At 45.6% G+C, this 19979-nt stretch overlaps 1 protein-coding gene across 1 annotated transcript in view; it reads left to right on the plus strand.

Annotated features, from left to right (window-relative positions):
• TTYH3 (tweety family member 3) overlaps positions 1-19661 on the plus strand; it is a 42661-nt gene extending 23000 nt beyond the window's left edge. Inside the window, exons 7-13 of the mRNA XM_014946192.1 lie at positions 229-284; positions 1539-1631; positions 1751-1843; positions 2620-2756; positions 4916-5092; positions 6000-6075; positions 13884-19661. Of these exons, the coding sequence (XP_014801678.1) occupies positions 229-284; positions 1539-1631; positions 1751-1843; positions 2620-2756; positions 4916-5092; positions 6000-6075; positions 13884-13955 (704 nt within the window). The 3' untranslated portion in view covers positions 13956-19661. The remainder of the gene's footprint in view (positions 1-228; positions 285-1538; positions 1632-1750; positions 1844-2619; positions 2757-4915; positions 5093-5999; positions 6076-13883) is intronic.
• Positions 19662-19979: the final 318 nt, after the last annotated feature.

The raw sequence follows: 19979 nt of genomic DNA on the forward strand, positions 1-19979 counted from the left end.
AAAAAGAGAAAACAAATCTTTCTTTTCTCCCCAAAGGCAGCTTCCATCCCTTTCTCTAGTGCCATCCATGCACTCTAATCCTACATGAAGAGAAGTAATTTTATTTATATTGCATTTTCATTTTGCTTATTGCTTTCAGAACTTAACACCTCCCTTGTGGCAGTCATAAAATACTGCAAAGCTGGAACACTGTATTTAGCGTGACTTTCTCTTCTTTTGTCTTGGCAGACACTCTCCGCTATTACATGACCTGCAGTGCTGGGTATCCCAACCCTTTCCAGCAGGTGAGTATAAGGATCCTAACTCTCTTCAGCCCTTCTCAGCATCCTCCAGGGTGTTGGTTAAAGGCTTTTGCTGCCAGCAAGTTGCAAGGTGTTGGCTTTAGGGAGGACTCCACCTCTTGGTAAAGCCTTGCTAGCTACTTTCCAGCTGTGCAAGAGGTGGCACTGTGTTTTAATGAGCAGTTTTTTCCAACTTCATCCCTACCTGCATAGCTTCAGGTCCAGGATTCCATCTTAGAAGGGCCCACGTGTGATGTGGTGAGGACTGTGGCTTTGTTCATGGCACTTCTGTTTACATGGCACTCCTAGAAGAGCATCAACCCGGAGACAGAGCACCCACAATTAATGTCAGGGTGGGAAACTACGTACCTCCTGGGTTGAATCTCTTCTTGCAGGTTCTTTTGGGTTAAACTGTGGCAACACTCCACTCCCAACATGCAGCCACTTCTGTGGGTGAGGGAGTGATTCTCACATACGCCTCTTAAATCCCTTGGATGTTGAAGGGTTTGTATCCTGAAGTAAAAATGTGAGTCATTATTCTTTTGTGTGGGGGCTGAGGAACAGCACCTGGGCCCATCCCAAACTTTGTCGTGTGTATCAGAGGCCAGAATGAACCCACACCACCCACCGTTTGGCAGACACCAGCTGCTTCACCATTTATATTTAGGATTTTTTTTAAGTCTTGTCTTCCTCTGTTTTAAAGGGTGGGGTAAGAACTCTTCAAGCTGTGGTATGATGCACCGTTGCCATCTGTTGCATTTCTGGTTGCTCAGAACCCTCTGACATGCTATTGCATGTGAAATTCCCATGGATGCTTTAATGGGATGTGAAGGCTGCACCCCAATACAAACAACTTCTTGTGTTAACATTAAGTCTTTCTCAGCCATCTGATTTAATAGAAAAATCCAGCTGTGCTCTGTGGTGAGAACTTGAGTGCACTGTGTTTTTCTCTCTCTCTCTCCTCTCTCCTGGAGCTGGCCCCAGCTGCGCAGATGTTTTTGTGTGTGTATGTGTTTGGTTTTCTCTTTTGGTTCCTCTCTTTCCCTTTTCTTTCTGTCTGTACTTCTTCCAGGTTGGTAAAAGTCAAACTTAACCCTGTCGCAGCTGCACCCATGTCAGCTGAGACATCCTTACCTTGTACCATTCATACAGATGGTACTTCGATATTTGGGAAGTGGAATTTAAGTCTTTTCCCTGGAGTTCAGTTGGTTCATGTGGCCTGAATTGCTGAAACATTACATGTTTTGTGTTGAGCAGAAACTGTCAGGAAGTCACAAGGCTCTGGTGGAAATGCAAGATGATGTTATGGAACTCATGAGGTCAGCAAGCAGAGAGCATCCCACCTCCAAGGTAATTCTCCTCAAGTTGCTCTCCCTGTGCTTTGTGGCTTCCCTAACCCTGGTATAAAGCCCAAGATCAGCTCCTGTTAAGCCATTTCCTTGCTGTAATCACTGGCTTGTTACTTACAGGAGTATCTTACTCGGATTCAGGAGGTTTTAAATTCAACAGAGATCAACTTGCAGCAACTGACAGCTTTAGTCGACTGTCGGAGTCTGCATTTGGTGAGTGCTCGGTAACTGGGCTCGAGCTAAGAAAGAACAAAGGGGGTGTAGAGCCTGTAGCCTACTGATTATTTTGGAGTTTCAAATCTCTGGTGTGCCAAAACAGTTTACAACAGCTTTTACTGATTGACTCCAGCAGAAAGGAGAATGGGAATTTGGCTCATGTTAGCTTTCTGTTTAAAAGATCAACATAGGAAACTAGATAACATGCCTTTATACATCTACAAGCTGCAGCCATAAGGTTTCAGGGTCCTTCAAGGTGTTTTTTTTTTCTATGCACATAGCTTCTTGCCTTTTCCGTGGACTGGAATGCCTTATAGCTGCAGTATGGCATGGCCTAACTGTTGTCCTGGCTTCCTCTCTGAAGGCAGAGAAACAGATAGTCCATGCTTGTGTTCTTGGGCAATAGGAGGTAGTGAGGGAGCTGAGGGGCTTCATGAAAATGTGGTATCTTAAGTTGGGTGGATAAGCTTGCCTTGGCTTTTTTATTCTTTTTTTTTTTATTATTTTTTTTTCTTCTCTCCTAAAGTCTTATTGTGTGGGTTTGAAAATATTTCCACATCTAAATCTGAGCTGGGCTTTGTGAGGGGAAATAAGGGTTAGATCAGTTATGAAAAATATTTGGGGTCCCTAAAATTAAAATGGAAATATGCTCTGGAAAGGGGACTACAATCTCTTAAGTTGTTTCAGAGAACGTTGTCCAGGGGAAGGGCTTTTGAATTAGAGCTCAATGTTAACTCTCTAGTGATCAGGAAACTGTTCCTTTCTCTCTCCAGGACTACGTCCAGGCTCTGACAGGCTTTTGCTATGATGGAGTGGAAGGCCTCATCTACTTGGTTCTCTTCTCCTTTGTCACAGCCCTCATGTTCAGTTCCATTGTGTGCAGCGTCCCACACACTTGGCAGCAAAAGAGGTACAGAGAGGGTTTAGATCCTGTAACGTTGTAGAACTCTTTCCTAGTGAAGACTGGCTATTGGATTTGTGCCCGTGAGCATATGGAGCTCTTTCCCATATGATCCCAGGAGCGTGAGGGATGAGGCTTTATAAGCACAGGTCCAACAGAAGAAAAAAAAAAAGTCACTGTTGGCTTTTGCTCTGGCTGTGGTTAATATTTACATCTGAACCTTATTGCACTGGAATACTATGTATGCAGAGTATTCAGTGCACTCTATGACTGACTATGAGTCAAGTCAGAGATGAATGATTAGAGCTGTAGAGAGAAGTAATGCTCAAACTATGTGCCATCTCTGTAAAATACCTATTTTCTTGCATTGCTATGAGGCGTTTGTTCTAGTATGGGGAAGAGAATTGGAACGAGAAGCAGTTCACACTTGCCTTTTTGGCTTTGCTCACACTGGGATGACTGACTTGCGTAGCTAATAGAAACCAGGAACTGTCTTGTTGGCAACAGCAGATGAGATACTTGCAAATTGGTGGCAATCATCTAACAGCAGAGTTGTTTGGAACTAGTTTTTGTGATGCTAACCAGGCTAAGCAGTAAGTCTTGAGCAGACCTTCACTTCTCCATCTCTGGAGACATTCAAACCCCACCTGGACACGTACTTGTGCAACCTGCTCTAGGTGGACCTGCTTTGGCAGGGGGGTTGGACTAGATGATCTCCAGAGGTCCCTTCCAACCCCACATCATGCTGTGATTCTGTGATTCCCTGGCTGCTGTGCCACATGCAGCTATTAAAATAGCTTGGAGTTTTTGTGTTCTTGCAGAAGAGCAGCAAATTCTCTTCTGTGGTCCTCAAATGTGACTTTTGTGATCTAAGCCCAGGCTCGAGGTTCAAAGTCAAATGGAAGATCCTGAACAATAGGAGGAAGCCAGAGCCCTCCAGGGCTGCAGTGACCACAGAGAAAGCCTTGGGAAATGCGTCAGGAGAGCACTTCAGAAAATGGCTGGTTTCCTTACCTCTTCCACACGCAGCTGCAGAGGCGATAGCAGGAAGAGAATATATTCTGCCCCATTTTGAAGGAAAAAGATGTACCCAGTGACATCTCTTGTGCTGCCTTCCGTGAGGGCTGTGCCTGCCCTGCCAGCCCCAGCAGGCTCAGGCTGCTGCTGTCAACTGCAGGATTCCCTCTCGCATTCCCCCCAGCACCATTTCTTCCTCTGCCTCCCCGCGGGAGGTGGAAGATGTCATACTTTATTGCCTCTAAGAGACCGTGCAGGCTGCAAGTCCCTGAATAAATCTTCAGTGCCACCTTGTGGCACAGAACCTGCAGGTGATGTCTGGGATGTTTTAGCCTTGGCCATGCTGTCTCCCCTCAGCAACAAAGTGTTCCGTGTAGACCATTTTACTAACTTTGTCAAGTGTCACTAAAATACATTTCAAATCTTGGCGCTTCATCCCGTAATAAAGGAGATAAAATAGTCGTGTATATTACATAGGAGGGACAAGAGAATATGGTGAGAAGGAACCAGCTGGCAAACTGGCTCTGCTCTGCGTTGAAACGGATTTAAAATCCCAGCATTAATGAGCTGAGAGAGCCTCTAGCCACAAATGTTGTAACTTAGTCTCTGTAAAGGCTTCTGAGATTTTGTTAGAAGCTGAAGCAGACCCTTTGTAACCAGAATGGGCGCTGAGAGAAGTCTATGGAGAATTATCCTTAACAATTCTTTGGACATGGCTACAAGAGATGGAAAGACACAGGCTGGAGTTTTGAAGGATGCTTTCTGTGGGGTGCGTGGCACCGCATCCCCCACTGCCTCCCTTTTACTTTTTCTTTTTTTTAAAGTGCTGTGTATTTCAGGATGTATGTCCATCCTTTGGCTGGCTGACCGGGCAGTTGCAGAACCGTGCTGTCTGCCAAGCCCTGAGAGAAGACCGTGGGGAGCCAGCAGGGGATCACACAGTGTGCAAGTCCAGATGGTGTCTGTGGGAGGTCTGAGTCACGGTGCTGTGGGCTGTGTTTGACACTGCCGCCCTGAGGCATCCCAAACGGGTAGAAATGTGGAGGTGTGGAAGATGGTTGGGAGGTTCCTAGGATTACCATGGTTTCCTGCAAACCCCACATGTGGGGTCACTGTAGGGTTCTAGGAGGAACTTTTTCTCCTTCTTGCAGAAGCTCAGATGATGATGGGGAAGAAGAATCAGCTGCTCAAGGGAGTAGACAAACACACGATAATCTTTACAGAGTGCACATGCCCAGCCTCTATAGCTGTGGGAGTAGTTATGGGAGTGAGACCAGCATCCCAGCAGCAGCACACACAGTCAGCAATGCTCCCGTCACGGAGTACATGTGAGTATCCCAACAAGAAGGCTGGGTTGTGGCTCCTCCAGGTTGCTTCACTCTGATTTCTGTCCTTCCTATGTGCCACGAGGCTGGCACTTCTAACCAAGCAGTAGAAACGATGAAGGATTTTGTCCCAAATGTCCAAAGGCATGTTTTCTGATTGGCATCTACTGGGAGAATAGAATAGCTTAGATGTGCTGCAGCAGAAGGAGTTGTTGTGTTAGACAGCACACTCCAACATACAAACAGCTTTGTCCTGCAGGATTTAGAAATCTCTCCAGAGGAAAGAAGTAGGAAAGTATTGTCTGGGCTCCTTATTACACAATGATTCTGATCCCCAGAAGACTTAATTCTTCAGACAGTTTTGCCAGAAGATTTTAAGTCTCCTGAGGGACGGAGAGCCAAGACAAAACCTGCAGGCTCCTTCCACAATATTTGTGGTCAGCTCTGACCAGAGCTACCTAGTCCAGGTGGGATCTTCAGAGCTTTCTCCAGAAGTGCCTAACCCTGATCGCACTTGGACTACCCTCAGGGCCCATCTTTTTGGGGCCGGTGCATCATTTTGTTCTTCCCGTTAGACTTTGTCCTCATTTTATCTCCGTTCCTGCAGCTTGGCAGCTCTAAAGCTGCAGGGAGGCAGATTTTCACACAGACCTATTTTTAAACCACTTGGCATGATTCAGTGTGGGCCTTTCTGAGTAAGAGTGTAAAGATAGTGCTTAATTTGAGGAAAATAATGCTAGTTTGGGGCCCTTGTCTGAAAAAGGGGCATCGTAAGAAAAGCTTTGAGGGAGACTGACCTGATACGGTAGTTCTGGGGGTGCATATGGTCTGTCCCATGTCACCATCGGAGACCTTCCCCAGAGAAGTGTGACACGTACCCCCTGTTACCATGTGTGTCTTCCTTTCCTAGGAGCCAGAATGCAAATTTCCAGAACCCCCGTTGCGAGAATACCCCGCTCATTGGCCGGGAGTCCCCACCTCCCTCAGTAAGTCTCTCTTTACTGCTCCTCTCTGCTTCAGCAACTTTGGGGAATACACGTTTGCCACTCCTGTATACTCTCAAGGGAGCTGGTTGTGCAGCCAAACACAGGATCTGGCCCATAAATGGCAGCAATTTGAATGGACAAGCCATGTCTCACCCGCTGCGGGGAGCAAAACCCTGCTGTGCTACTTTGGACATTGCGCATGAAAAGAATCAAACTCAATCTATTAACACTATTAATCCTATGGGCCCAGTCCTGCCACCACTGAAGTGCATGAGTATCTTGGTGGGTGACTTCAGCAGGATGATTCACTTGCATGCGATGTATTTGCTATCTGTGGCATTGATTCCTCAAGTTTAAAACAAAACTTGTTAAAACAGTAAATTCAGAGTTATTGCTGAACCTCTCTCCTTAATCTGCCCTAAAGGGATAGTAGGATGAAATCTGTATTTTTTTATTTTTGTTGAGATTTTTTTTTTTAAAAATCTTTCTTTCGCAACTGTTTTACTTTCTTTAGAACCTATTTTTTTGTATTTAATTTCCTATGGAGGAAAAACCAAAAAAAAACCAAAAAACCAACAAACTTTCATGGAAGGTTTTGGTATTTGGAGTGGCCTGACAGCCATTTCTGTGCGCTGGATAAAACATGGGCTTGCCTTCACGTATGTGTAAGAACTAGATGAATCTTGCCCTCCTTCACTGGATCCTGTAAGCCTTAACTTACACCACAACTTGGAGAACACGCCATCACAGTGCTCACTAACTCGGTGGTGTGACTGCAGAGGATGAGTAGTAGCATGCTTAATCATCAACCAGTCTTTGGGTCTAGGTAAAGAAAATACACTCCGTGGTGCATGGTTCCAATTTACGGGAAGGGGAGGAAGAGGATGAAAGACTAGGAATTGTGGTGGAAAAGGGGACATCACATTCACGTTTTCACTTCAAAATAACCAGTTCATCTTGCTGTAGAGCAAGCAGAAAAGTGGAGGGTTGATCCTTGTCTCTGTACTTGGCCAGACCTCTTTCAGCCTTCACAAAGAGTTTTCCCTGATCCCTGGTGGTACTCTGATCACAAGCTTTGGTGGCGTTATCTGCTCTCCACCACAAGATGGTCCTCAGAAGAAGAGCTGACGTGTTACACATCAGTAGAGTGTGGCAAATGCTTTACCGCTGGTGTTTCCCGTTGAACAAAGGACACAGTCCCTCTGTTCATTCAGTGTTTGTAGACCAAGGTCCTGCTTCCCCTTCCCCTACAGCTCTTCTGCTTCAGAGACAGCACTCTCCTTTCTGCAGGGGCTTTAGTTAGGCAAGAGGTTCCCTGGTTCTTCAGTAGTTGTTTGTGTTGATACCCTGAGGGGGTATCCGAGTCCTGGTGCCTTAGGCTGGTTTCTGACAGTAGATAAAGATGGGATTTTTTTGACTTGGCAGCCATCAATATGGGCTATAGGAAAGCACAGGAGCTGGAGGAGGAGGAGGAGAGTGTGTTGTTGCTCATATAGCCAAGGAGAGCTTCTCCCTAGATGAGGCAAGGAGCATGCCACAGGATGAATGTGTTTTCTGGAGGATCAGACTGATAGTAGATGGGCAGTGGAAAGAAGAAGAATGCTGTCCTCTCTCATACTGGCAGGCAGCAGAGAAGGGGGGCTTTTCTGGGATTTTTGTGTTTGTGACTCTCCATAGCAGGTGGCTGAGACCCTGCCGAGGCAGAAGAACTTGCAGCTTTTTGTAGCAACTCATCTGTGGGAGGAGAGGGCTGAAAAGGGAATACCAATGCACATGTCCCTGCCTCTTCTGGGGAGGGAGGAGGTGGGGATAACCATCCAAACAGGTTGTGTCCAGTGGGTGGACGGAGCTGACGTGTTCCATTTAGCTTTCTGTGACCAAATGGTGAAAACTACGATGTGATGATCCTGCTGCATTGTTTGTCCGTTACTTTTCCTGGCTTTTTGTTTGTTTGTTTGTTTTTTTTTCCTTCTCTCATTCCTTCTGTTTTCTCCTTCTTGCCACAGGGCTATTCCCTTAGGGTTGTAGAGCCCACCTTGTCACTGACACACACCACGGCGTTTCACTTGCTTGCACTGTGTTTTTCATGCACGTTGAGGCTGCACTCTCTTTTTCTCTCTCTTTCTTGCGTCATCACAGTTGTATTTGGCTGCCATGGACAGTAGCAGCCATATGAGCTGGCAGCTTAAGCCCTCGGACAGTGCACGGACATACTGGTAACAGCGCCCGCAAATGGAACAGGTACTGGAAAAAAGGTCCTTCTTGCTCAATCCCTTCTCCACTCCCAACCACTCCCTTCATCCCTGCACTGTTTATCCCAGGCCAGTGCCTTTTATTTCTTCACATTCCTTCCCTCTGCACCTCCCACCCCATTCCCTCCTGCCAAGGGTTAAAATTAAAAATCATTTTTTGCGCTGGTGCAGACTCAAGGAGCAATATCGACCTTCCAAAGGCTTCTGGTGCACGTCGTGAGGGTGATAGGTGCCCATGGCTCACAAAGGTTAACTCACAGCAGCTCCAACTCAGAGTCCACACCCGAGAACCGCTTGAACACTGAGTGCTGCTCAAATGTAGAACTAACCTTGCACTTCAAATGCAACTTAGAAGTTCTCCCATCACAAGAAGCCCGTTTCTAGAAGTAACGAGAACCAACCTAGCAGCTTTTCAGTTGGGACTGGTTGTCTTAATTCAACTTTTTGACTTCCCTTGAGAACTGCTGCTGTTTTGTTTGTCTTGACTGGTCATAACAGCATGTGCTCAAAACCACTGATAGCCCTCTGCCACATGCTTTAAGCTCCTTAAGTAGGATTTTTAATTTGTTGAAAGATCCTACCTGGCAATGGTGGCCTGTCCTGAAGAGTTCCTTCATTGCCTGTTAGATTTGTGTGCAGCTTCTCAGTTTTTTTTATCCTTGCATTTAAAATCAGAAAGGAGCAAGTTTTTTTGAAAAAAAAACTTCCCTGAAGGTCCAGACACAAGCACTAAGATCTATTTCATTCTGTTTCAAAACCTTTTACTGTTTTGTTTGTTCTGTGTGTTTCCAAATCATCCCATCCATGTCCCACAGGCTCTGTGAGCGGGGCCCTCCTAGTACCATTTCACTGTCTGAATTCCCCATGGGCTGTAGCTGCTGATGTCCTCCAAGATAGATAGCCAGTGCTTGTTCCTTTGCAGTGGTCCATGACAAAGCCATGTGCCTACAGAAAGAGTAGGTGGTCTGCTTTAGGCCTTGTAGGTTTTAGCTTGGTTGAATATAGGGTAAAATTACTGCTCTTAGGCTCATCATACTCATCTGGTGTGAAGGACAGTGTGTTCCTTCAAAGGAACTCCAGCCACGCAGTCACTGGAAGGAGTTGGTTCCAGCCGGAAGAGAGGGTCCATTGCTTTTGACTCATGGAGTCGATGACCCGTATCTTACTTTGTGTTCCCAAAAATATGTGTCCATAAAGCTGCTGCTCCTCCTTTTCTGCTGTTCTTGCTGGGACTTTTGTCAGCCTTGCGTTGGGTTCCTTTCCGTTGTGTCGCTGCTTGGTCTGTGTTCCTGCTGCATCTTGCCGTGTGTCTGCCTGCCGTGTGACATGCTGGGAAGGGTGCTGTCTGAGTCGGGTGTCTTGATGCCTTCTGCCATGGTGCATGAACACAAACCAACTTGTCTTGAAGCATGGTGCTAGCACCCTTGAAAGGGGCACAACTTTCTTCGGGCTTAAGTCTTGCAAAGACTGCTCTTGGGCGTCAGCTTCTGGGGGGCTTTCTGCTTGTTGGCTCCTGTGGGTGGTATTGCAGTGATGGGTGGGACTATTCCATGAAATAAAATATTGCTTGTGGGAGGGGGGAAGTTCTAGTGTCTTCATTCTGGACTTGAAATCTCCTCTGGGCTGAAACACGGCCTGATCTCAGCCCGCCCTGTCTTCTGCTTCCCTGAGCTCACACCCAGAGTTTAATGTGGGCTGTCTGCAGGGCTAAGGAAAAGGCACTGCATTCTTTTCAAGGCTTTTAAAAACAAACGAAACAAACAGAAGCTCTGTTCTTTTGACTTGGAAAGCTGAAGTCGCTTTGATTTCAGAACCCAGTGGCTGGAATTGGCTGTTTCCCTGCACCTTGTGCCTCCCGTACATACTGATACCAAATCCTGTGTGTTTACTGTGCTCCAGCTATTTGTGAGGCGGATCAACCTTGAAGAACTTGAATCCAGAAGCTTTGGTCTTTATTGGTTTACCTGAATAGCTCTGGCAGGAAATCAAAGTCAGGGTAGCTAAAGAGAGATACATACAGGTTTTTTTTACCCACAAATAGTAAATGGTTTATGCTCAGAGTCATGGTTTCACATGGTAAGTGATCTCCTAGCACAGCTCGGTTAGTTCGTGGTCTGCACAGTTCACAGGAGTTGGTAGAATTTATGGTCTCTAAAATTAACTGATTATTCTCATTATTTTTTTAAACTTTTTTCTTTTTTTTTTGCAACCAATGATTCCTTTGTACACAGGCTTTACGTGTTAAGCACCTAACTAGCACGTGCTGGCAAACTGTACCTATGAAAGTTTATACCCTCAACAAGGCTGGATGTGAAGGAAAGTCTTATCTTCTTTTTTTTTTTTTCCTTTGGAGAAATAGAAAAATAAACTTGTGTGCAATCAGCTGTGTTTGTCCTAGCTGACTGGTAAGTGACTGAGAGGTGTACTGTGTTGAATAGCACAAGCCACCAGGAAAATCGGTAAAAGAAGTCTTCTAAGTACTCTTTTCAGGGTAGCTGGTGGTGTGGTGAAGGTATGGGCTGAAACTTGTCCTCCGTGCTGTTTTTGAAAGGGTAGATGAGGGTGTGTAGGCACGTGGGTACTTCCAGAGAGAGTAGTGGAAGAATGAGTGCATTGTGCATGTTCTTTAACCTTCTATGAAAGCTCCTCTTTAAAGGAAACTAAATGCAAGTGTGTACCTTACAGCTGTGTCAGGCACTGTATGCACTTTATCTCAGAGTCCATGACCTCCTTAGCTCTGACTTGGGCTTTAAGTCTTTAGAATTACTTTTTAAAGCAGCTAAAGACTTATTTTAACTGTGGATACTATAGTTTGGTTTCGTATCAGTGTGACCGGCAAGTTTCTGCTGATACATCTTCATCTGCTGGCCTGTCCAGATGTTGGGATCTGTGTGTTGCACAGCATCTTCCCTCTGCCTCCCAGCAGAGGATGCGCTGCAGGACTTGGCTGAGGGACAACAGGCTGTGGAGCAAAGCATTCCTACGTGGGGTCTGATGGGGTGGCTGAAGATCCATCACACGCTGGTAGAGCTGTGCTGGTGATGAGGGGTGCACGGTGAAGTGTTAGCTCCCTCCTTCCAGGTTTCAATCAGAAATAACTTACCATGGTTATTAAAAATACACTTTAACAGAAGGAGTGACTGGTTCAAACTGTAACGGGAAAAGGTACAAAGGCACAAAAATACTGAGTTAAGGAGAGAACATCAGCCCTAACTCGACAAAAGCACAAAAACACTTGAGTTAAGGAGAGAACATCAGCCCTAACTCTGACTACTCTGAGTCTTGATTTGTTCCTTGTGGTGGATGCAGGTAGGTTTGAATGTAAAATGCCCTCTGCTTGACTGTCCAAATCTCATGTTCCTGATTACTTTATTTTAATGACACTTAAACGACTGTGGGATGTTTCCTTGGTGGAGGACTTTCCAACTTCTCTCTCCGTGGTGGCTGTACATTGTACATCCTAGAAGTGCAGTTCATCAAGTGGCCCTTCTTGATCTTAATGCTCTAGAGAAAGTTGATGTTACATGTTGTGTGCTGAACCTATATGACTTGTGCAGAAAGAGGCACAATAACCTTCCATGATCTGAGATATTTTTTTTCTAAATAGTTCTTACAAAACCTTAGCACCTGGAAGTTCTCTGTTCATACTCATCTATCACATCACATATAGAACACCAATGGAAAATGAGCAATCAAATGCAATTTTCCATCTAAGACCCTCTTCTTAGCATGATGCTTGTCTGGTAATTTCAGCATTTTGCTGCCATGCTTCCTCCATGAGAATGTTCTGTGATTTCTAAGCCTCTCTGAGCCTGTTGGGTTAGTGTCATACATTTTAATAATGCCCTAAACTTTATTTCTGAAACAGTAATCCCATTTAATAAACTGTATAGAATGTAGTCCTGAAACTGGCTCAGCTTGGTATTTTCCACCTTTTTTCTTCTCACTGGCAAAAAAATACATCTTAAAAAGAGAAAGAACAGATGTACCCTTTGTCCTCTAAATATAGATGCCATTTCTGGGCCAGAGTTTTATATTAAGATCCATGTTCAGCTGAAGGTTTTCCAATTATGGAAGACAGTAAAAGATGAATGTGCAAATGAGCCACAGGTGTCTTCATCTTGTGCCGATGGGGTCCGCTCTGCCAGAGGAGCAGTTTCTCTCTTCTATTGTGCAAAGGCTCAGCCTGGGTCAGTCTTTGAAGGAAAACTGATAAAATACTGTTAATTCTCTGAAAACCCCTTTGGACAGCTGAGCTTTTGAGAGCCTAAAGATGCCTCATAATGTTCTTTCCCAGTGGGCAAGATAAATCATACCTCCTGGTGTGGAACTGCCTTTTCAGTTGTCTCTTTGCCAGTTTAACTGGCTTTTTTATGTGGTTCACTTTTAAAGGTGATAAAAAGTCTATATGCTGAAGAGCACTCTTGGGAAGGAAGATGTCAGCATTACAGAATTATTCAAGCTCCAGCTGGTATAAAAAGAGGAATAAAATGTCTGTCCTCATTGCTTAGTTGTTAGTATCATGGTAGCAGGATCCAAGAAGCAGCAATGTGGTCATGATGAAGGCATTGAACACATTGGCATAAAGAGGGAGAGCCTTTTATTCTTTCTGCTGGGCATTATTTACATGCTTTTCAGCTCATTATTCAAAGCTGAATGGCATATGTTACCTCAGCAGCTCCTGGGAGCTGTTTTGGATTACCTTGCTTAGAATAAAAAAAGAAAATAAGAAAAAAAACCAACTTTCCCCTCAAGCAAAGCGAACTCTCGTCTTTCTGACTTTCTCTTCTGAAACTAGAGTAACAACTTTCCCCTCAAGCAAAGCGAACTCTTATCTTTCTGACTTTCTCTTCTGAAACTAGAGTCTTGTCTGCTGCTGCTCAGCACGCAGGTTGGATCCCAAGCCACAGTGGATTATTACCCATCTGATAACTTTTTAGCTAATACCATCTTGTTTGGTGGCAACCTGTTTCCAGCCTGACGGGCTCTGTGCTTTCTTGGGCGTAAACTGTTCAGAAGCTCATTTTTCCACACTTTTCTTTCAAACTGCCCATCTCTGAAGCTCGCAGTCTTCTGATGCTGTAAAATGCAATGTAAAAAATGCGGAGCACATTCATTTTCTTTTCAGCCTCCTCTTCTGGCACGGTTGAAAGCAATAACATGACTAAGAGAGGGTAAAGGTGTGAGGTGGGGGGTTTCTGCATCGTTTCCCTTTTCCTCTCTTCTCCCAAGCGAAGTATGGCGTATTTCAACTCAACAACTATTGGATTTCCTTCTCTGTAGAGAGCTGGGATAAATAAATCATTAGCCCATCTGCCCTGATCTGGCCAGCATCCTTGTAGCCAGCTGACTGTATGTTACTCGGAGTAGACTGTGCAGTGACTTGTGAAACTTTCCTCACCAGACCGAGCAGCTCCTTGCTACGCTTGCTGTAAATACAGACTGGTTTATGCTGGGAGGTGGTCGTAATCTGTGGATCTGTGTTTACATTAGTCATTCTGACTTACTTTTCTGTTCTGTTTTGTTTTGTTTTGTTTTTCTCTTGTCTCCCTCCAGTACACCTCCAGCATGAGAGCCAAATACCTCGCCACCAACCAACCTCGTCCAGATGCTGGCAGTGTGCATTAAAATGAAAAAGCAAAAAAAAAAAACACAACAAACAAACAACAAAACCCACACGTGCAGTCAGACTAAACAATGTGCCAACTGCTGTGCCCCTGTGCTGTCCTCGTAGAACAACCCTGCTGTTCTGCCCAAAATCCAGTGCAGCTCCTTCTGTTTCTCCAGTCCAGACCACCCTCCAACCCAGTACCTGCCCATTGGAGCAGAAGCCCCTTCTGAATTTAAGCCTTCACCTTGTTGTACCTGATGTGTGAGAGAGAGCAAGCACGAGCAGGCAAGAAACTGGGAGCCCCCAGGCAAGAAACTGGGTCCACCTTCCTCGGGTCAACTCGATCAGAGTAGCTTATCAGAAAAAGTTGGTGAATACCTTCTGCCCCGTTTTTTCCCCCCCCTTCTGTTCCCCAGAGGGACTCGGTGAAAGATGGTGGTAGCTCTTCAGTTCTGCAGTGGGATCAGCAGTCTGTCAAACGCTGAAGAAGCAGAGGCTCGGTGCTGATGACAGCCTGCAATGAGGGAATGCTGAGTCCATGCAGCATTTTGGGAGTCCTCTGGTCTGGTGCCCTGTGTGAGGAAGGAAACCCCTGCCTCACGGTGTCACTTAATCCACTCTAGTTTGGGAGCCTGGAGCTCTTCTAGAGCAAGTAATTCCACTGGTTAACTTTTTGTTTGTTTGTTTTTTAAAATAGTCCATTAAGAAAATGCTTTTTTCTTTCCCAGTATATCTAGCATCATGTGAATTCTCGAGGAGGAGCAGGGGGGACCCAACACCAGTCAATTGCTCTGAACCTGCCCTCTCTGCCCCACCAGGGGAGCCCAGGTACTTGCAGATGACATTCTGGGTGCTGCCTTTAACGAGGCCAACACACAGATCACACGGGAACCACCCACCCACTTGGTGCCAAATTTTTCCAGGAAAAGACTTTATGGGGGTAATTTTGCACTAAAGAGTTTCAGCTCTCTGATGCTAGATCTTATGGGACAGGCAGCTTGCAAAAGCAAGAGAGACTGGAAGCACCAATGGATTTAGAGCAAACACAAGCTCTCCCTGCAGGAGTGACCTGTGAACTCTGCTGGACTTTTTTCTTTTTTTTTTTTTTAAATCATGATTTGCAGCACAGGGTTGCTGAGCGGGCATTGAAGGAGGTTTTTGGAGCCTCTGTCCTAACAAACTCACAAGATTGTCAGTGTATCTTCTTCTGTGTTCCAGAATCAGAAACCCAAATGACATCTGGAGAACATTGCGACTGTCAGAACAGGCTTTTCTTTTATTCCGTTTTATTTCCTTTTGTTTTTCAAGGCATGTTGCTAACCACTACCTGACCATATTGAGGCACATGTAAGGCATTTTTCTAGACAACGAGGCAGAACAAGGCTTGCAAAGGGGCAGCTGGGAGCCTGCAGAGGGCAACATCCTCCACTGGTGCTGTACCTTCCACTGAAGAGCAGTGCTCCAAAGGGCACGGACAGCTTCCTACTGGAAGAGGAGCCTGCCTCTTGGGAGGTACTGTCGAGTACTGCCCTCTCACTAGGGTGGCTCTGATGTTCCTTTTTTCTCTTTTTACCTCTGAGCAGGGGCATCTCAGTGCAGCTGCTGAGCATTATATTAAAGAACTGGCGGAGTAAATGAAGTGGGGAAGCGTCTCTGGAGCTGGAGTTGAGCCATTGGCAGAGGCAGTTAGTCTTCACCTCAGTGATGTTCAGACTCGATGTCTGTTTACCCCACGCTTGCTGAACGGGGCACAGAATCTACCAATCTGCCTTTACTCAAGTCAGTTGCCTTCTTGCAGTGAGGTAGGAACTGCTCCGAGCAGGTCGCTAGCTGGGCTGATGATATCTGCTGTAAAATGGTACCAGCTCTCCTCAAAGAGCAAGCTTTGAGACTCCTCTTAAGATAGAAACCACTAATTAGACTGGAAAAAAGCTGTAGGCCAGCTCTTACCATTCAAAGGAGTGAGGGAGACAGGGAGGAGGCACCACCACGCAGACAGGACGGAAAGGTTTTGGAGAAAACTTCACACTTCACCATAAATCTCTGGAAGCAGGGTTTTCTTGCTCAGGACTGAGTATGCCCTTTCAGACACGTTTGAAGGGCTTCACACTGAAACATACCTCTGTTAACAAAAAAAAAAAACAACAAACCAACAACAAAAGAAGGGCAGGGAGACGTAGTCACAGGTGATACGGAGGGACGCTGTGGTTCATGAGCACCAGGTTCTCCACCCTGTCTCAGAGCCTACCAGGAGACCCAGCTGTGTGAGCACGTGGCATGGTTAGCTTGCAGGACCCAAAGCACACTGCTCTCTGGGGGGAACTGGACCTTCCCCTGGCTTTGAAGAAAGAAGCAAGAGCCATATAATCCTTATTAAGACTGAGTTGTTCTGCCATCATCTCCCCTTGCGAGGATGTGCTCGGATTGCTACTTATGGTATGAATTTTAGGGGAGCTGCCCTAAAATCTCTGGTCCTACTCATTGAAGGCAAGTGTTTTGGAGGCTGGAGGGTGTGGGGAACCCTGTGAAGACAAGTGCTTCTGTATATTGACTTTTCTGATATACAGAATGCATCCTGAGCACGCGTGTGGCTGCACTTTGGGTTGGATCTGAATTGGCACAGTGATATTGTCTGCACCAGCGGGGCTAACGAGGGGGGGAGCGAGCCTATGCCTTTTTGTTTGCAGCATCTGATGGAGCAGCCACCTTGACCTGCTTCCTTCCAAGGTTTGGCACAGCCACTTGTAACACCCAGAACAACTCCTGACAACGCTTGGGGCTTGCAGCAGGGCACAGATGCGGGAGACACGTGCTCTGTGACTTCAAAACATAACTGGAAAGACTGTTACGAAGACGACGTTTTGCTCTCTGGGGCCAGCGTGACGTGACTGCAGTGTGAGCTGTGTACCTTTGTCCAGCCAGCACTTCCTTTACTTGACATGGATATTGCACTTTTGTAAAGCATCCTGGAACTCTGCTGCCCCGCTGCATGCTGTGCAGAGCGCTGGATAGGAAACACAGACAAATGGGTTTCTTTTGGTTTATTATTATTACTACTTTTTTTTTTCTTTTTTTTTTTTACTTTTTTTTTTTTTTTTTTTTTTTTCCCTTTTTTTTTTTTTTTTTTCCACTGGAACCTTGAGCGACAGCGTGGCATTTCTGCAGGCTGGTCTGAACGGATCTGCTGAAGAACAGATGGCCTTTGCCTACTCTTACGGCTGCGACGTAATCAGCCTCATCCATATGGTCACATTTTGTCTGAGGAGTGGACTTTGGAAAGCCAAGATCTCCCAGACTCTGTGCCTCCCTCTCGGGTGAACAGCAGGTGCTATCTGGCGAAGACTCATCTGTTCTAGATGGCATTCATGGTTGAGGGAGTCCAAACTCTTCAAGCTGTAGGAGGTAAAGCTGTAGAGACTTCTCTCTCTTCCATTGTGTCTCTCTGTTTTTTAATGTGACGAAATGCCAAGGCCATATCACTTGGTGTGTCCCAGCTGACCTTACGGGAACAACCTTACTGGTGTTACTGGTTGCTAGCAAAAGGGTCCAGAATTCAAGGGAGATGAGGTTGGCCTCTGGACACCTTGCTGACTGCGAAACAGAAGGCAGCTTGTCCAGCTGAAGGCGACTGCATTGGTGAAGACACTTCATGTTACCTTTTCAGAAGCACAAATGTGGTCATTGGCTTGTCTGGTTGGCTTGGTTTTATTTCCACTGCATCATCATGTGTGAATGACACTTTCTTTTGGAACTGAGAACTCTTCCAAGCACACAAACATCTCCACAATGTGAAATGTAAATAGCATGTTGGACTCTCGTGTCCAGTGTTCAAGACTGCATTGTAATTGTAAAGGAAACCGAATCAAGACTTGGCTGTGAATTTCTTGTGCTGTCTTGGGAATATAACTGTAGTGTTTGTATCCTGTGTGTATTATTAAACTGAGTTCATTTTATGTGCTGATAAAAGGGTTCAAGCTAAGATTTTTAGCGTGCATCCATGTATCCAAATGTGAAGGATGGAGTGCTCCCTCCCCCTCCTGTCCTTTTTTAAGTTTTCTCCATTTGATGATAGGTGTTAATTTTCCGTGTACAGTCATCTCAGCCAAGATGCAAGGATTTGAGTGCTTTGAGGGGGACACAGTGCGTGGGGTTTTACGTGATCCTGAGTCAGGATTTTCCATAGCATCCCTGAACATACGTGCAAAGTTTGGCCTTTCTGAGAGTAACCCATGTCTCGGGGGGGCTGCTTGGCCATCGCTCCTGAGAGCTGTGGGTGCTGCAGGGTGACAGCAGGCAGGAGCAGGTGGACACCCCTCAGAGCGGGGTACTGGCAGCGGTGTGGATAAACCCATGCTTCATTTCTGGTCCCACCTTCTCTTCCTTCTGGCAGCAACTGAAATAACCACGCCGAGCCCTTTGAAGAAGAGAAAAGTGTCTTGGCTTGTTGATCCTGGCCACCCCACCTGATGCGGGGGGTGGATGAGGTGGGTGGGTTTTCCTTCATCTAGGGAGGGGAGGTGTCTTTGAAGTACCTTCTACCTAGGGACCAAGGAGAAGCCAGGGTCTTCCCCAGCTCTCCAAGGCTGCTGGTGTAAGTGAGTGAAGATCTCTGCGTGGGAGGGGAAGAGCCCTCCGGGCAGATACCAAGGGGTAGATCTGATGCCTTGAGAGAAGAGACCCAACGAGACTTAATCCGTACCTGTAACCAGGTGGCTTCTTTCATCACAGCCTACTCCCCTTTTCCAGAAGTTCTCTGTGTGCATGCTATGGACGGTTTCCCTAGGAGGCCCAGCAGAAGCGTGGATGTTTTTGGTAGCGAGTGATCTGTGCTTTTTTTTGGGGGGAGGAGAGCAGTATCTCCTGCTGAGCCGTGATGGTGAGCGTGTTGCCCAGCTGGGAGAGAGAAGGGATGGGGTGACTGGTGGCCTGGAGCTCCCGGGTGCTCGCCCAGCCCCTGTGGCTGCATGCGTGAACAAAGTGGAACATAAATTGATGTACAACCAGAAAGTTCAAAATACTCCTTTCCTAAAGAGGATAACTGTAGCATGAAGCTCTTAGGTGCTCTGCATATTTAATACCACATTGCTCCTCACTATGCAATTCCCAACTCCTTCCTTCCTCTTCCTCCTCTAATCTCACCCCAAGACTTCTCCAGAGGCCTCCCACCCAGGGAGGCCGCTGAAGTCCCAGAAAAGCTTCATTCCTTTCATTGTCCTCTGCATTGGGTCCAGGTGCCCAGCCCTCACGTCGCGTGCCTCAGGTCCCTTGGTAATGGGAGGCCCCATGAGTTTTATTCACATCATTCAGAGGGAAGTTTATTTTCTTGGACACTGTGCACAGAAACCTAATGGTGATCATGTACCTGGCCTTTTTGTAACTTTTTTCTGTTTTTTCTTCTTAACCATAATGGTTGTATATCATACCACTTTATATACATATATAATATATAAATATATATAATTTTTTTTAAAACTTTGGACCTGCTAGTTTCTTTCAAGTGTTCCTGCACTTACCCAAAATGTTTTTAAATTGTGAGGGTTAAAGAGGATTGAGCCCATTTTTGTATCTTTACTTTTAATTCTGTAGTTCTATTGATTGTAATGTAGCTATTTTTTACTGTAACTTTTTGGTTTGCAAATACTAAACAAAAAACCTAAATGTAATTTCTGTGGTTTCTATTCAGCTTGGGTTTCATGTTTTAAAAATAAACGATTTAAAACCACTGTTCATACTTATTGATTCTTCTTTTTTTTTGTTTGTTTGGGGTTGGTTTTTTTTGTTTCCTTTTCCATAAATCTGCTTGAATTTTCATTACCTTTCATACGATGTGGTAGATCCGTGAAGTGAGACTGGGTAATAGAGGTTGTTTATTTGAGGGGTTTTTGTTTCTTTTTCCATAAATCTGCTTAAATTTTCATTACCTTTCATACGATGTGGTAGATCCGTGAAGTGAGACTGGGTAATAGAGCCATGAAGTCTAATGGTGGAGGATAAAAGGAATAGGAACTCGAGTGCCCTGCGCTACAGAAATCAAATTTTTG

This window comes from Calidris pugnax, unplaced genomic scaffold (genome assembly GCF_001431845.1).
Source record: "Calidris pugnax isolate Ruff unplaced genomic scaffold, ASM143184v1 scaffold123, whole genome shotgun sequence".
NCBI classification, from domain to species: domain Eukaryota; kingdom Metazoa; phylum Chordata; class Aves; order Charadriiformes; family Scolopacidae; genus Calidris; species Calidris pugnax.